General features: G+C 38.1%; 1 protein-coding gene across 3 annotated transcripts in view; it reads right to left on the reverse strand.

Annotated features, from left to right (window-relative positions):
• The window catches only part of Usp3 (ubiquitin specific peptidase 3), a 78,592-nt gene that overhangs the window by 47,664 nt on the left and 11,664 nt on the right, over window positions 1–19,264 (reverse strand). For 2 of the 3 annotated variants that reach the window (XM_021171884.3, XM_029481108.2), the window contains exons 2-3: window positions 5,127–5,187; window positions 836–967 (exon numbers count right to left, since the gene is read on the reverse strand). In XM_021171884.3, the coding sequence (XP_021027543.1) occupies window positions 836–967; window positions 5,127–5,187 (193 nt within the window). Of the gene's footprint in view, window positions 1–835; window positions 968–5,126; window positions 5,188–14,523; window positions 14,969–19,264 lie in introns of those variants that run through there. The other variant, XM_021171885.3, reaches the window with a different exon arrangement.

The raw sequence follows: 19,264 nt of genomic DNA on the forward strand, positions 1-19,264 counted from the left end.
GAAAGTGTGGTTCTCAGGGATGCCTGGAAACAGGCAAGGCAACACATGCACAGTGCTCAGGAGGCTGAGGTAGGAGCCAGCCTAGACCCAACAGCAAACTCTGTCTCAAACCACTTAACAAAAGCAAATCAACAAACAGGGATATTTGTACTTTAAATGCCCATTCCTGCTCAGTATTGCCCTCATGTAAAATTCAAGGACTGTTGAGCAAATACATAACTCTAAAGGGTCTTCTAGACACCCCACTCAATGTCAGCAGCCCTTAGAATTGAAAATAAAGGTGAAAAATTATTCATCATAATTTATGATGAGAAAGAAATTTGCTTCACTCAAAAGTTAAAACTATAAACATCTCTGCATATACTACATGGGTAACAAATTGTTGAACACTGCTTGTAGTCTAAATAATTTGCTCCTAAACAGTCACAAAATAGACAGGACTTTACTACCATTTATATGACACAGACACATACATTATATTACAAAGAGCCACAAGGTTCACAACCTATTCTTTTTTGGACATAGGATCTAGCTTTGTAGCCCAGGATGACCTCTAACTCAGAATCTTGCTTAGCCTGCATAGTGCAAGGAATACCAGCATACACCACCTGGCATGGCTATCTCCAACTTCCTCTTAAAGTCTAATATAAATACTTCATGGGGGTCAGGGGGAGCCTGAAATGCTGAGTTGTAAACACTAAATTCTTGACATTTACCTCTCAGGAAGTAGAAAAGAGATAGGGAAGATTACCAAAACAATCTTTCAAACAAAGAAGCTTAACTTGTAAGAACACATTTATAAAAACAATACCATTTCCAGAAAATATTAACTTACCAGTATGTGCTGTAGCTACTGCAATCCATACACACTGTATGCTGAGCTTTCTCCTGCTTTTCTGATCTCTTATGGTTGAGTAAGGGTATCTGTGCGTCTTCATAATGTTTTTTTGCATGGCCATTCACATACCTTACAAAGCCAAGTGAAATTATTTTAATTTAAATATTGCTTTGGAAAGTAGTCAAAGATGATGAAATTGTTAACCAAATTAAAATGAAAAAGAACTCTTTTTAAAAAGTTAATCACCTGGTGATATATTAAGCTAAATACTTAAAGTACACTCAAATTTGCAACTCAATACTACGGTCAAATTTTAGTTACGCTTTGATTAGGGCCAAGCAAGGAAAGGTATTATCTACCCAAATTCGTTTCAGTGTTATTTATACTATCATCTATGCTGATGTTTCCCCTATATTGTCTTTCATTTAAGGGCTTTCTCAAATTGCTAATTCCCAGCTTGGAGTTGTTATTTTAAAATAAGTAAATAAAAAGTCTGTACATTAAATTAATCAACCTCCTTCCCCAGTGCCATATGCTGAAGTTACACCTACAATGTGAAAGTCAGACAGAAGTATGGCAATCTGTGGTCTCCTGGATACAGCTTCAGATTTTTCCTCTGAATGCCTCATCACCAACACACATGGAAATGCATTTGTGTAAAACAATCCAAACAAAACACACATCAACTTGTGTTAGAAAAACTGCAATTTGTCCATGTAAACAAACATAGCCAGTGATTGGTTATATTCCTACCAATTTTATAACTTTCCAACTCAAGTTTAATAAACAAAGCTTTATAACATTTATTTATTTGGGAGTGAGTGGCTGTCCATGACATGGTACATAAGCAGAAGCCAAAAGATGATTCATGGGTGTAGGGTCCCTCCCTACCTAATAGGTCAAACCAGAAGGATCAGACTTGGTGTCAAGTGCATTTTCCTGCAAAGCCATTTTGCAAGCCCTAATAAATTATTATAGCAGGGAAACTGAAACCAAAGTAAGTATGCACCCTCATTTATCTACACTTTACCTAAAGACTATAGAATGTTGTCCCTGGCCTCTATAAAAACCTCCTTAGGACACAAAAACATCCCAGTTCCTTTACAACAACTAGTCTGCAAAAGGTGGAAATTACTTAAAAACTCAACAGGTAAAGAAACAATTGCTAGTTCACTGGCATCAAAATAACAGACTTAGAGCAGGAAGTTTCCTCTCAAGATGCAGTAGTTAATCAAGAAGCCGCACTTACCTTGAGACTGAGGAATGGCAGTGTGCTCTCAGCCTAAGTCCAGCCTCCACATCCCAGAAAAACTTACACCCTTAACCTCAATTCAGAATTCAATCTTTTTTTTTTTCTTATACCTTTCCCCCATGAACTTTAAAACCAAGGATCCGCTGTCTCCCAAAGTAGACTGAGTTTAAAATAAAATAGCAAGGGTACGTGCTTAAAACTAGCCTTTCAAATTCACATACTAGTTGTATGAGCACAATGAGTTATTAAAATTTCTGTACTTGTTTTCTCACCTGTGAATTGAGGTTATAGTACATATATCACATTGTTGGGCAATTAAACTAAATAATCTAAGACAAGTGTGAATGGTTATTTCATTAGCATCTTCTCCCATACATTTAACTACTATTTATTCAGCGTCCAAATAACAAACCAATTGCTTAGAGTGGGCACATGAAGCACTCACTACTTATACAATGTGTTGTTAGGAAGCCCTTGCAGTTTAACTGAAAAGGTAAACTAACCTACATATGCTCAGCAACTACCTTCTTCTCCTGTCGTTTTAGCACACAGCATGAAGAGTGCCTTTACAACAGTGATAATAAACCTCAGAGCTTTGGAAACTGATCATCTTTATATAGTACACAATAAGATCTTCAGCTATAATACTGTAGTTTCCAAATGTCCTCTATATTTAAATTGTTCATGTGTGGCTGAGAACAAAGGATAATGCCACTTGTGTAAGGAGATGTCATGGTAAAGCCCAATATAGTAACTTGAAATTTTAATAAAAGAAATAAAATTAAATCCCTATAAAGATCAGTGATAAAAGTGTTATTATTGATGAATAACATTAACATCAGCAATGTTTCAGCTAATACCCAAACACACTAGTCAAAGGTTAACAGTATAAAGCTAGCTTACATAAAAATAAGTATTTCTCTCAGTTTTAGATTTTTAACTTTGCACAATTTTAACTATTTTAACTGTTACACAAGGAGCTAGCTTACCATGTATGCCACAGATCCCAATAACAATCTCAAAAATTTAAAAACTAAGTAGGGTGGTGTTGTAAAAACAGTAGAATGTTTCTCTCAGATCTGCTGATACACCATTTTTTGAAACTCAATTGAAAAAATATTCATTTAAGAGTTCCCTGTAGACAAATAGTCTCAAGTTACTGAAAAATCAGTATTTTTGGCAACAGCCACTAGAATTACATAAGAAATATCCAAATCAAAATCATGCTGCTCTCTATTATCTGTTTAATTTGCCTAATCATAGTTCTCTGAAAGTCTGTTAAATGTCTTACCCTTGATTACAAAGAATCAACCTTCAGAGTCTAGAAAATTTCAACTTACTTTCCCAAAGCCCAGAGAATTGTTTGTTGCTTCCTATTTGTCAGAAACATTCCTCTCCCCCAGTTTTGTTGTTTTTTTTTCCTTCTCTTCGAAACTGTCCTGGCCTTTCCAGTGGCATATGACCTTTGACCTTTAGATATGAAGCACTCTGTGACATCTGGAGGAACCACATACCCCTTACTGCATTATCAGCCTCATCTCTCAAAGCTAGGAGAGGCATCTAACTCTTCAGTTCAGATTTTTAAGTACTTCTACTTGTCTTTTTAAAAAATTATCTGTACAGAATATTTTCAGGCTCCCTAGATCCTAGAGATTTTGAAACAATAGCAGCCATAATTAAAATACACTGCATTTCCCAAAAGTACTCGTAAGTCTGCATGGGACACATATTCAATTCCAAAACTCAATGTGCAAAAATCAAGGAAACTAAACAACATAAATGTTTTTTTCATGTAATGAGAATTTAAAGTAACAATGGGAAAATATTCCAAAAAAATACAATATAGACTTAAATCCCTTAAATTTAGCCAATATATGACCACTAAAAGAAATTCAAAGTAGATCATCTCTTCCTCCCTTTTTTGATTGGGTTTTGTTTGCTATAGTTTTTTGAGAGATCCCATTCTTTAGTCCAGGCTGTCCTAGAACTCGCACAGGCTGGCCTTGATCTAACAACAATCCTCCTGCATGTTAAGAGTTCAGGGTGTGAGAATGCCATGCCCAACTCTCACAGTAGATGACTTCTAACTAACTATCCTTGAGCTGGTGTTAGAACTAGTTATGACAAATCTAGGTAATGGCAGTTTGAAGCCAAAAATTGGTAAGAACTGAAGACTGAAACAGGAGCTACTAAATCTACATGAAAAGCAAAACATTTGTTGTTTCAGTTCAGTTTGGATTTGAGGCAGGGTCTTGTGTAACCCAGGCTGATCATAAACAAGGATGACTTTAAACTTCCAGTCCTCCTGCCTCTACCTCCTGAAAGCTGGCAACACAAGCACAACTATCACACTAAGTTTTGTGAAGTGCTGAGAACAGAACCCAGGGCTTTATGCATGCCAGGGAAGTATTCTACCTACTGAGCCACATCCCCAGATTCAGAAGGCACAATTATTTTAATTGAATAATGAAATATTTAGTATTATCTCAGACAGGAATAAATAACTACACAGAGAGTAATGTTTAAAGGTAATTCCATTATCTATAAATATTTACATTTTTTTTCCTCAAGTTAGTAAAGGAAGTAGACAGGACAGATAGCAAGTGAGACAAGATTGATTTACACTGATACTGCTGAAGTAATGAAAACACAGGATTCAACTATAGTACTATGAAGTGGACTTAAATCCACTACTAAAATGATTTTTTTTAAACGGTCAGTTGCTAAACTTTTGTTTCAAGATTTAAAAGTTTCCTTGTTTCATTGTCCCAATCAAATATTACTAGTCGGTTGTCTTAATCACCAGATTTTAATTCTACATAGCAACATAAAAGGATTTCCCCTTGAGTTTCCCTTGTTGTATCAGGCAAGTATTCAAACTACAAAGAAAGAAAGGTATGCTTTGATTAACAGAAGTAAGACTAGCAAAAGTATGGTATTCTGTGATTAAGAAAAAGTACTAAATACACTTTAATATAAAAACGTTGGGCACATTTTTAAAGCAAGTAGGTAAGGAATAATAAACATGTCACATACCTTCCACAGTGGACACTTGAACAAGTCAAACAGACCCAGGGGCTTTTGTTGGACCTGCACACTAATAAAAAGAAAAATACAACATAGCATTTGGATCATGTTATTTCCCACCCTCCCACTCCAATTTTTAATCGTAGCTTGTGATTCCATTATAAATCCCACGGCTGCACAGGTGCTTTGTGAATACTAACACAGATGACTGTCTACCTAAAGCTGTATCAAGAAGAATTTAAATGCATGTCTGCAGTGTGGTGTTTCCTAACTGAATAATTCAAATAGCCTAGCCATAAATTAAACATACATGCATGTGTTTCTTTTATTACTCACTCTCTTTTGAAGTCAACAGGTTAATAAACTGGTTTCCCATTAAAAATATTTGGTGGGTTTTTTTTCTCTTTAAGTATCTTTTAATCACATATTTTTGCCATTCAGGTAATAATACACAACCAAAAATAGCAAATCTTCCTTTATTTAGTTAGAGGTGTAACCAAAAGTAAAGTCACAGTTAAGACTAATTCTAGTTTTCTAAAGGCATTTTCTAATACAATAAGTGAAATGCACAAAATTCTTGATGATGCTGTCATCAGGCCAATTATTTTAAGAATTACAGCTGAGTTTGCAGCCCCATAGAAGGAACAACAATATGAACCAACCAGTACCCCCAGAGCTCCCAGGGACTAAACCACCAACCAAAGAGTACACATGGAGGGACCCACGGCTCCAGTCCCATATGTAGCAGAGGGTGGCCTTGTCAGATATCAATGGGAGGAGAGGCCCTTGGTCCTGTGAGGGCTGGATACCCAAGTGTAGGGGAATGCCAGAACATGGAAGCGGGAGTGAGTGGGTTGGTGAGCAGGGGGGGGGGGGGGGATGGGATAGGGAGTTTTTGGAGGGGAAACCAGGAAAAGGGATAACATAAAGAAAATATCTAATAAAAAAATCTCAAGAAAGAAAGAAAGAAAGAAAGAAGAAAAGAATTACAGATGAACCAGGCAAAGGTAGGTATGGAAACTTTTAAAAAATGTTGATTCCATTTTTTGTTGTTGGACTATTATGACTCAGTGATAGGACATCTGCCTAACATGTTAGGAGTCCCTATGTTCAATTCCTAGCAACTCATTTCAAAAAAGGTTTGTCATTTCCTTATTCAATTACCCAAAAATCTCATATGTAATAATAGAAATTTAACTCTCAATCATTTTAAGAATAGAACAAGTTATAATATGAAAATTTACTTCATATAAGACCTTATTATGAAAGGAAGCTTCAATTTAGAGATAGGTGAGTTTCAGAAGTGTAGCCATAACATGAACACATTTCCCGCAGAAGCAGAACTTTTTCCAGCCTCTTCTATGAGAAGAAGCTGGAGCATGTGCACATGCACACACCACATAACCAGAGTCTATTCAGAAAAATATAAACATACTGGACCATGGGATTTTAAGCTAATGTCCAAGAAAACTGAGAAGACTGGAGCATTGTGAACATCAAAGAGTTAAAGCTGAGAACTTACAAGAACTCTTTAATATTCCTATAATTACACTTCAAGGTGGTTTCAAGGCAAAAGGGCCATGGAGTGTATTTCTTATATGCTTACACCTCACTGCACAGCAGGCTCATGTGACATCTGAAAAGCAGATTCTTATGTATCACTCAGATTATAAAGCTTCATCAAACTGTAGCATGCTGATCCACCCACCCCTTCAACAAAACACTCCATTTTCCTTGTATTCTCCTAGGCCTAGCCCCAAGCTGTCCTCCCAGCCCTTAGATAACACTCTGAATGGGAGGAAGGCACTGGGAAGCCCCTTTCACTCTCTGCCTCTTCAGCCACAGAACCTTTCTCTGTCCCTGTTCTCACCTCAGACTCAAGCTCAAGTAGTTCACGAGTCCTGGAATGAAGACTCTTGATGTTCTCCTGAGGTAACCAGGCTCAAGAGGCTATAAGCAGTAATACACATCGGGAAAGGCAAATGAACATAAGTGCTCCAGCCTCTACCATGAATCAGACTCAGACCTTCGAACTAGATGAAACTTTTTCCTTAGAATTGAGAAAGGTGCTGGGTGGCAGTGTCACATGCCTTTAATCCCAGCACTCCAGAGGTAGAGGCAAATGGATCTCTAAGTTGGAGGCCAACATGGTCTAAAGAGCTAGTTCCAGGATAGCCAAGGCTACACAGGGAAACCCTGTCTCAAAAAACTCAAAAAAAAACTCAAAAAAAAAAAAAAAAGGTGAGAACTGGATGCCCAGATTCTAGCACTGGCTCTCCATCATTACCAGAGACAAGAGTGAGACCATCGTGACTCTTTTCTCTTCACTGTAAAATGGAGAGTAGGTAATGACTAACATACCCTTTAAAATCATAAAATTCTACGAGTGGGCTATAACTAGCGGGAAAGCACTGGCACCGTCCTCCCTCATATAAAAAAATTTCCAGTTCTTTCTACTTAATTTTCTTAAAAAGCTTAAACAAGTACTGGAGAAATAGGTCAGGAGGTAAGAGCACATGCTGCTCTTGCAGAGGATATAAATTAGGTTCCCAGCATCCACATGGCGACTCATGACCAGTTCTAGGAGATCCTACACTCTATTATGGCTTCCAAGAACACTAGGCACACGTGGTGACCAGCATTTAGGCAAAACACACTAAACATAAATAAATCTTTCCTTAAAAGAGAGATTACTGGGGTTTTTTTCCTGTTTATGATTATGTCTGTTTCTTTTCTTTTTTTTTTCAAAAAAATTTTATTAGATATTTTCTTCATTTACAATTGTTAATCTAAGGGAAACAAGAGGTTTAACCAAAGAATAAATGCTAATATAATTTTCTTTTTTTTTTTAAAGATGTATTTATTTATTATATGTAAGTACACTGTAGCTGTCTTCAGACACTCCAGAAGAGGGCGCCAGATCTCGTTGCGGATGGTTGTGAGCCACCATGTGGTTGCTGGGACTTGAACTCTGGACCTTCGGAAGAGCAGTCGGGTGCTCTTACCCACTGAGCCATCTCACCAGCCCGCTAATATAATTTTCTAAGCCTAATGGTTTTCAGATGATGTTCCTGCCTCCCATCACCTGAGAGGCAAGCATTCTACTACACTATCAGTAACAGCACCTCACTGCAGCAGGAGAAAGAGTGTGGGGGCGAGAAGTACTTAGAATCACCAAACTTCCACAGGAAAACACTGCTGCAACAGGGGAAAGCAGAGCCTACCCACCAACACAAACACACACACACACAATCTTAAATTTGCAACATTCTAAAGTTTTAGCACCCCAAACAATACTCTTTTTTTTTTTTAAATAAAGTTCACATATATCTAGCTAATATTTCTGTAGCACACACTGTTATTATGCCAGGAGCTATTGCAACTTTCATGACTATCACTTCATTTAACCCTTACAGCCCCAGGAAGTGTGAATTATATTCAGTTTTATTAAAGATTTGGAAAAGAGGCACAAAGAAGTTAGGTATTTTCATTAATTTGCTAAGAGACAGTGGGAATTCAAGTTCACATGGTGTTTAAAGGCACAGACTAGCATTAAGCAGTAGGTCTAAAACATGCTACTTTTCTGGATCTTGCTACTTACTTAGTCCATGCCGGCCCCAAATTCTCAATCCTCTTGACTCATCCTCCAAAGTACCCAAATTATTGGCATAGACCAACACACTAGGAAGGCCTTTTTGTTTCTTTGTTGGCCCTTTGTTTTTTGTTTGTATCTCACTGTGCTGTCTAGATTAGTCTGGAACCCCTCAGCTTATTCTCCTACATCAACTTCCTAAGTAGCTGGACTACAGGCATGTATCACATATGCCAATGTACCACCTCACCTGGCTTCACTTCTGGTTTTAAAAGATACTTTACCATCTGCTTCTGTGTCTCCACTTGGAAAGAAATTGTTTCAAAGTCTTTAAAAACAGTTATGTAAAAAGAACAGTATGGGAAAGCTGGGTGTAGGAGTATACACCTTTAACCCCAGCACTAAAGGAAGCAGAGGCAGTTAGATCTCTGGGAGTTACAGGCTAACCTTGTCTACAGAGTAAGTTCCAGGAAGGCCAAGACTACAAAGAGAAACCCTGTCTCAAAAGCAATCTCCCACCCCACCCTACCCTCCAAAATTGTGTGGGGAATGGAGGCATATGAACCTACTCTCACTTTCTTTTTTTTTTTTTTTTTTTTTTTTTTTTGTGGTTTTTTCGAGACAGGGTTTCTCTGTGTAGCTCTGGCTGTCCTGGAACTCACTTTGTAGACCAAGCTGGCCTCGAACTCAGAAATCCGCCTGCCTCTGCCTCCCGAGTGCTGGGATTAAAGGCGTGCGCCACCACGCCCGGCTTACTCTCACTTTCAACTACACTGTTTGAAGTGTTTCAAAATATATTACTTCTCTCATAATAACAAATTTGATGTTCTTAATTTAAAGGTATTGGTGCTATAAATTTATACTAGCAGACATAATTTTTAAACATTAGTGCTAAATTAAATCAAAAACTATTATAACTATGGATGCATAAAAATACAATCAAAATATTTTAATTTAATATTAAAGTATATATACATATTCCACATAAGATCCAACAGTAAAAGTATTTTCCTCTTGAAATTTAAGAATAGGCTGGCACCATTCATCATAAAGATTCAAGAAATATTAGTAGGAATATGATAAGATGAACCCACTGTACTGGCTGGTTTTGTGTGTCAACTTGACACAAGCTGGAGTTATCACAGAGAAAGGAGCCTCCCTTAAGGAAATTCCTCCATGAGATCCAGCTGTAAGGCATTGCCTCAATTAGTGATCAAGGGGGAGGGCCCCTTGTGGGTGGTGCCATTCCTGGGCTGGTAGTCTTGGGTTCTCTAAGAGAGCAGGCTGAGAAAGCCAGGAGAAGCAAGCCAGTAACATCCCTCCGTGGCCTCTGCTCAGCTCCTGCTTCCTGACCTGCTTGAGTTCCAGTCCTGACTTCCTTTGGTGATGAACAGCAATGTGGAAGTGGAAGCTGAATAAACCCTTTCCTCCCCAACTTGCTTCTCGGTCCTGATGTTTGTGTAGGAATAGAAACCCTGACTAAGACACCAACTTTCCCTGAAATTGAGAGGAAGGCATGTGATCCTCTATAGGTATTAGGTTTTCAGAGAACAAGACAGCAATGGAGTTCTTACACAGAGCAAAAGAAGGCAGCTGGGGACCGAAGGATGAGCCAGGGAAGACTGTAAGGACTAGGCAGAGATCAAATCAGGGAAAAGACAAAGCCTCAAGCAAAAATAGCAGAACCAGGAGTTTAGGGCAGAGGCAAGGAGGGGAGTTATAAAGCACAATTCACTCTTCTCCTTGAAAACCTTTTCCATTCTTTTTACTTCTGTCCTTTTCTTCTTCCAGGCTGGCGATCAGCCTCTCTTGAATCATTCATTAGATGAGTGATATTCGCTGGTGAAGTCAGTTAAGCATTTGTCATAATAGTTTTCCTTTTCTGCTTAATTGCTCTGTGGTTGTTCCCACTAAGATTCTCCCTTCTCACTCCCTGACTCTGTGACCACCCTGGGCAGGTGATATGAAAATTCAAGCTTTATGAAACTCAACACTTCCCCCCTTGCTACTGTTTGGAAGCCTTGTCAAGAGGAGGTCAGCCACCATGTTAGAAGTCTGACTACATACTCTAAGCCTAAACTGAAGAGATCATAGGAAATGACAGCATAGGAGCACAGGGAAGCAATAATTTATACAGAGACATGTGAGTTAAGATGTTCTAGGTACTGATATGCTACCTGATGAAATCCTAGACAAGTTCTTTCTCACCCACAAAATTGTAAATAAAAAGCACACAGTTACTTTGAAATCCTAGGACACAGTGACAGATAGCTACCAGAATGAAACATTTTCCTATCTGCCAAGCATCTCACCAATATTACTGGCACTCTTAGTTAAGTGTGCAAGGGAGTTTTAAGGGATTCCACCTAACAGGAATTGAAACTGTCCAAAGGCTCAACTACCTTGCTACACAAAAGGCAGTAAAGGCTAAGACATGGCAGTCTATCTTGAACTAAGCTGCTTTACACTGGGGATCTTTCTGTACTTAGCAGTATTATAGAAATTCAAAAGCTCAAATCCATGTAGGTTCCCAACCCTAAGTCTGAGTAATTCTTTCATTAGTATAAAATCACTTCTAATGTCTCCCTATATTACAGTAAACATAAACAAATAAACACCTCAGTAACAAGTAGTATGTCAAATTTCCAAAAGTTCCAAAGAACTATTCCTCTAGAATAATCTCCCCACTGTGTGTGAAGATTCTTTTAAAAGCACCTTAGGCAATTAGAGTACTCCCTTTTTTCCTCATGAAAAGCTACAAAAACCTATGCTTCAATCCTCTTGTCTCTGGATTATGTTATATAATAAGCATTCTGAGAAACCTCAGATTGTACTAAGGTTCTTGGAAACCTCCAAATAATTTTAAGAGTTGAATATACCTACACCATCTGTTTCTAATTCTGACTTCACCCCAAGAGTTCTGATATTGTAACTTGATTCCTACCACATCCAGCAATGTCTGATACCAGGCTTCCCCAGTATTAGGAGCCCACATTCTAATCAGAACCCCAAGATTTCTGAGGAAGTATTGGACTCTTCTCTTAAAATTCTTACCAGGAGACACAGTGATATGAACTTTTGCTTGCATTGTTTGAACAAGGCAAAAGCATTGATCAATGACCCCCAACCCTACCAAAAGAACCCTTCCTTTTTATATAAAAAGTATATGGAATAAAATAAGTTGTCTTCACATGAATTTAATTATTACTTTGTAGACTCCAAGAAAACATGCTAGTGTCTTATATCTAACTATCCAAGCATGGACTTTAGAACCCACAATCTACCATTTTTTAATTCTGTTGTGCTTTAACCTACAAGAACTGATTCCAGGCCTACTTCTTCACCACTAGATAGGACATAGCTACTTCATATTAGTATGTTAAGGACTTCATAAGAAACATGAATCATACAGCAAAAACTTTTTCTTAAAGCCTCAGTTTCTTCTACCTGAAAAATATATTTAAGAGAATAAAAAGACTGTCAGGAGTTAATGCCAGAGACTATTACATACACTGCAATGAACATGCTCACATATATAGGGAATGAAAACAAGATTTTTTTTTATTCCTTTAGCTTACACTCTTTAAAAGAATTGCAGCTGTAGTTGGGTACATGCCTTTAATACCAGTACTCAGAAGGCAGAGATAGGTGGGTCTCTTGAGTTTGAGGCTAGTCTGATCTACAATTGATTTCCAGGACAGCCAAGGCTACATACACAGAGAGAAACCTGTCTTGAAAACATTTTTTTTAATTGCAGCTGAAAACATATCTTCACAGAGAAATTTCTAACATAGATAGAATTAGCCAACAAAAGACTCCCTATGCCTGACCTAAACTATATTCAAAGCCACATTAAATGAAATAAAATATGACTCTAATGAGTTTATTCCAAAATTGGCACAACTGTTAAAACTATCTTAGTGTTATAATCAAAATCATATATGTCTAGCAAAATACTTTAGGAAACGAAAATACATCTAGAAGCACATTTTAAGAGATAATATAAAGAGATTTAAACACCTTAATAAGATGCTAATTGGATAAACATTTAAGTACTGAGACTGGAGAGATGGCTCAGCTGGTAAGAGCACTTGCTGCTGCTCTTGCAAAGGATGGAGTTTTGTTCCCAGCACCCACCTGGTGGTTCATAACCATCCCTAACTCCAGAGATCCAACACCCTCTTCTGGCACGAGGCATGCATGTGGTGCACAACATGCACACAGGTAACCATTCATATTATGAACACGTAGGGCTGAAGGAACTCAAGTACCAGAACCACTGAAATACAGCAAACTCAAGAGGTATGTAGAACAAACACTAGATCTTGGTTCACCAATCTAATCCACTGAAATATACATTTGTATATATGCTGTTTATGATGTGGGATGTGTGTAGGGGGTGTATATATACCATGTTCACTTGAGTACGTAGGTCTTAATGATTTTTTAAAAATTTGTGTAGGAATGTATATGTGCAGCAAGCACACACACCCCACATATGTGAGGGATCCCACAGTGGTCAGAAAAAGGTATTCAATAGCCTAAAGCTGGACTTACAGATAGTAGTGTTCCCTAACATTAGTGCTGGGAACCAAATTCCAGTTCTCTGGAAGAGCAGCAAGCACTCTTAAACCACTGAGCCATGTCTCATTTATTTATATAGGGTCTCCACTGAACCTGGAGCTAACCAATTTGGTTAAGGTGGTTAGCTGGTGAGCACCATGGACTTACTTTGCCTCAGGCCCACCCCAGCTCCTCAATACTAGAACTTCAGATTAGCACGGCCACACACAACTTTTATGTGGGTGCTGAACTCATAGCCTCACGATTGTGTGACAGGCACCTTATCTTCCGAGCCATCTCTCCAGCCTGGTAACTATTATTCTTCATACGCTGTTAATACACATTATCAGTATGCCAACAAATGGAAATGTCAAAGTTCAGACTAAAAAAATAGAATAAAGTTTGTTTTTTCTTGTTTGAGACAGAGTCTTCCGGCAGGCCTCTTAACTCAGACCTCCTGCATTAACCTTCCTACAGGCTGAAACTGGAAGCATGAGCTACCACACCCAGCTTAATATGATCTGTACTATATTTCAACATCTATTAGGGGTTATAGGTCAAGTCATTTCAAAATGTTTTTAATTTCTAACTAATTTTAGCAAAGAAGTGAATCGGAATGATTTCAAGTCACCCAGATTTAAGATATGGTTACCAACTTTTCTGGACCAGCAGCTTTAACTTCTACCCTAGATAGTCCAGTTTTTCCTTATCCACCTTATCACCTGAGTCTCCTTTAAGAGCAACTTCCTTAGAGGCATTGGACACTTGACACTGTTCTGACCCACCTTCAAGCTTTTCCCATGTCATACACAGAAAACTGCAAGGCTGCATGGATCATACACAGAAACTGAAGACTTCTCAGAGGCAGAGGTGATCTGCTTTGAGAGCTCTGACCACCCTAAGCTGAGATCATCTACCTCAGGATATATATGTAGCCCACTCCTGTCAGTCCCAGTGAGAAGCTATGCTACCAGTCTTTTGCCTGGGTAATCAGCAATGCAGCACGTTTCCCTCCTATTTCACTGCATGTGAAACAGGAGACCTGAGGTCATCAATCACCTCAGAGGACTGGGACATTTCTCAAACTCTAAGACACCATGCCCCTGAGGACCAGCATCATTTCTAGAAGTTGAAATCTTTATTTCTAGCCTATGCAAAACTATCTTGTACTACAGTCACTTTGTAATCCTGAAGAAGCACCAGGTAACAGGCAAAATAGAGAAACCTAATGTAAATTAAAAGAAGTCTCACCAAACAGCTGGCACTCAGCGGTCTGGTAGGGTGAAACAGCACTGATAAGAATATGTATTAGGAACAGTTCACTGCTCAACATGAACCTTGACCCAAACCATGTGAGTAGTTATTTCTTAACTAAGAATGTTTCCAAGGCAACTTCCTACTGATTTCAAGGCTTTCCAGTCAGAAAAATAATTTCAACAAAGCATTATTTCAATAGCCTTGACTATTTTATTTTAGTAAAACCTCAAGAAATGAAAACAGGATATGCAAACACCTTTATATTATTATAAAATCTTTTATCCATTACTACTCACACAAAGAGTTAAATATTTATTCATCCCCAAGGTACCTAACAATAATAGTAATAGTAATAACTTTGTGTATAAAGCTATTAGTTTGCAGCATTATTAACTACAAAATACTCTAGACCTACATTTTCACACCTGGGAGACCAGCTGCAATTAACTGTGACACACTCACAAATGGAATACACTAGAAAGTGATAGACTAATAGACAGACAGATAAGCAAACAGATAAGCAGATGGATGATAGAGGAATGGAGAGAACAAAGAAGACAGGGAGTGAGGCCCAGGAAATGGCTCAGTCAGTAAAATACTTTCCTCTCAAGCATGAGGATCTGAATTTTAACACCAGAATCCACATTTTACAAAGCTGGGCACGGCCAGGTGGTAGTGGTGCACACTTTTAATCCAAACACTAGGGAGGCACAGGCAGGTGGATCTCTTGAGTTTGAGGCCAGCCTGATCTACAGAGCTAGTTTCAGGACAGTCACTGCTACAAAAAGAAACCTGTCTTGGAAAAACAAACAAAAACAACAATAACAAAAGCAGCAGCAGCTGGACACAATGGAGTCTGCTTGTAATCTTGGCACTTGGGACGGTGGCAGCAGAAATAGGAGGTCTCTGGAACTCACTGGCCAGCTAGTCCAGCTGAATCATTGAGCTTCAAGTTCAACAAAAGATCATGTCTCACAAAATAAGGTGGTGGGCTGCCAAAATTGTTAAGCAGGTTTAACCTGATAATCTAAGCTCAATCCCTGGAACCCACAGTGGAAGGAGAAAACTGACCCCCAAAAGTTATTCTGTGACTTACAGGAAAAAAAAATAATGTAATTAAACTATAGGGTGGGAAGTATTAGAGGAAAACAACTAACATTGATCTTTAGCCTCCACACATAAAAAGCACAGCCACAGCCACATACACACACACACACACACACACACACACACACACACACACACACACAGAGGAAAAATATTCCTACAAACATGGACTGATATACAAGACACAATATTAAATAATAAAAAAATACACAGAAAGTATATATAGTTTGCTGACTCACCTGGCTGACAATTCTTACCTAGAATACTTTTTATAAAATTTTAACCTTTAAAACAGTTAGTGGTCTGAAATATGAAATATGAAATATGAAATAAAAGCAGCAAAGATCAGGTAGAAGATCTAAAAATGAAAACCAAATACACACAAATGAGCCAAGCTATATTTCAATTAAGTGTACGGAAAGAGAAAGATGACTAATCCAACTTTGAACAAACTGCTTTATTTATTGCTCATGTACAGACAAAATCAACCATGAGTAACTGATGAACTCTAATTACCAGAATACCTTTTGCAATGGTATGGGCTAGCAATTCCAGAACTACTTTCTCTGATTATAGAATTAAGCAAGTAAGTATACATGCTATGGGCGATGAGAACCAGATTATCAGTATTGAACATATGCAGCAAATATAGAAGGGACAGGGGTCAGCCTGTGGTGTTGAAAGAAATCATGGATACCAATGGGAACTCATGGTCATACAAATACAAACATATACACCAACAGTGGTAGACATACCTATTCATACTTCTTACTTAGATCTTTCTGCTCAGAGATCTTAGTTTATATACATTACTCCCAACCAAAAAAAAAAAAAAAATGAGGGCTTCTTTCAGAAATGACTGTTACCAAGGCTGGGGTAAGCTGGGTACAAAGCATGCATGGAACATCTTGTGGTAGCAGACAGAAAAGGTCCAAAAGAACATATCAAAATTACAGGTTAAGGAAGCTCCCAATGGCCAAATCTAAGGCAAGTTGAGTTTCAAAATAAATAATGATAACAGTATCACCAAATAAATGAAAATATATGCCTGTACTATGATATGTAAGTGAATGAATAATCAAGTAAGAGAAAAAGAAAAACTCTTCCTCACAGAATACCAACCAATACATGTGGAAGAAATATTAGCTAGAAAACCACCATCTTGAGACCATCCTAGTGATAACAAGTCAAGAACAATCAATGAGCCAGACAGGTGGCACATACTCATAATACCAAGGACTGATTATATGTGTGTATACACACACACACACACACACACACACACACACACTATAGAGTAAATTCAAATGCAGCCTAAGTGACTAGAATCCTGACCCACCCTTCCTTCCTTCCTTCCTTCCTTCCTTCCTTCCTTCCTTCCTTCCTTCCTTTCTTCCTTTCCTTAACCAGGGGTAGGTCCAGCAAAGTGGTTCAGTGGGTAAAGTTGCTGAATCTTCTGATATCCATACATGTCTTATAGAGTGTGTGTGTGCACACGTATGTGTATGTGTGTGGACGTGTGTGTTAATGCTACCAGTATGTCCATGGGCATAGGACTATCTACAGGAGAACAGGTAGCCCCTCAAGGGATGCATCCATTAAGAAAATTGAGTTCCCTCCTCCAGCAGCCTTTAGTTGCCAAGGACTTCTCTGCTAGTGGTTGGTCTTTATGAGGCTCTTATCTATCCATGCTGGGATTTTGGCAGGCTTGATCTTGTACAGGTCCTACACATACACTCATTAACTGAATAAATCTAATTTTACACACACACACACACACTTCAAAAAAAGATTGGTGAGTCCCAGTAGTATACTACTTGCCTAGCATGAGCAAGTAGTACTTGCTCGATATAGTAGCAAGTATCTCTACTGTATCTATCTAGGATAGAATGTCACAATTAGTAGTATTTTATAAGTCAGGCAAACCGGAGTTCTTCAAAAAAGGGTAAAAGAACTATTTCATATGAAAGAGATATAGCTACAACAACTACAAGTAACCAAAAGATCCTGGATTTTATGTAGGGTAATGGGAAGGCAGAGAGAATGTGGAAGTAACAATACAAAGCATACATATGGACAACTGAAGAAATCTGAATACAAAATGTATATTATACTATTATAATAGCCTATGCTTACTGCAAAGAGGGCCCTTGTACTTACAAGTTTTTAAAAACTATGAAAATGGAACATTATGTATACAAATTATTCAGGGGTAGGTAGAGTAAATAAACATAGGGTACATATGGAAAAGTGATAAAGGCAATAGAACTGAGATAAAATCCTAACAATCGGCAAGTCTAGATAAGGATGATATGAAAATTTTAAGGTATGAGATTTAAAGCCTGTTGAGTGTCACCAAGATGGTTCAGAAGGTAAAAGCACTTGCTGCACAAGCCTGGAAACTGAGTTATACCTCTGAAACCTACATAAAGGTAGAAGGAAAAAACTTAGTCCACAAATGTCTTCTGACCTCCACACACAGGCACCGCCCCACATCATACACACACAGTAATAAAAGAATTTTAAATCTCTTTAGTATTATCACAAATTAAAAAAAAAAAAGCATGCATGCCAAGATACAACATTTTGAATCTTCAAGAATACCAAGGCAATGGGGCTGGAAAGATGGCTCAGTGGTTAAAAGCACTGACTGATCTTCTAGAGGTACTGAGTTCAAATCTCAGCAACCACATGGTGGCTCACAACCATCTGTAATGAGACCTGATGCCCTCTTCTGAAGACAGCTACAGTGTACTTATATATAATAAATAAATAAATCTTTTTTAAAAAAAAAAAAAAGAATACCAAGGCAAAAAAAAAATAAAAATAAAAGGATGTACATAAAAGAGGTAACTAAAAAAGCATCAGTTTACTAACAGCAGCAGTTAGGAAGTAAAGATAGGCAAGAGCAGGGCAAATGCACAGAAAGTGGGTAAGGAATAAAGCCTCAAAATGATAAATTTGTAACTGTGTTCTGACAAGTACTCAGAGCATTTGCACTAAGCAGATCTGGAAAATGGCTATAGGCCTGAGAATAGAGAAGGAAAATGCTTTTCTATTCAAAGACTTTTTTTGGTTTTACTAAACAACAACTATGTATATACTCATTACTTTTCTAAAAACATGTTTTTTTATTTTATGTATGAATGCTCTGGTGCATGTATACTTGCATGCCAGAAAGGGACATCAGATCCCTTTATAGATGGTTGTGAGCCACCATGTAGGTGCTGGGAACTGAAGTCAGGACCACCGAAAGAACAGCCAGTGCTTTTAGCCACTGAGCCATCTCTCCAGCCCCATGAATTTTTTTTTAATTTATTTCATTTATATAAGTACAATGTAGCTGTCTTCAGACACACCAGAAGAGGGCATCAGGTCCCATTAGAGATGGTTGTGAGCCACCATGTGGTTGCTGGGAATTGAACTCAGGACCTCAGGAAGAGCAGTCAGTGCTCTTAACTACTGAGCCATCTCTCCAGCCCCCATGAATTAAGTTTTTTTTGTTTTGTTTTGTTTTGTTTTGTTTTTGAGACAGGATTTCTCTGTGTAGCCCTGGCTGTCCTGGAACTCACTCTGTAGACCAGGCTGGCCTCGAACTCAGAAATCCGCCTGTCTCTGCCTCCCAAGT

The sequence above is a fragment of the Mus caroli genome, unplaced genomic scaffold, assembly GCF_978045245.1.
Source record: "Mus caroli unplaced genomic scaffold, Mus_caroli_1 scaffold_11, whole genome shotgun sequence".
NCBI lineage: Eukaryota > Metazoa > Chordata > Mammalia > Rodentia > Muridae > Mus > Mus caroli.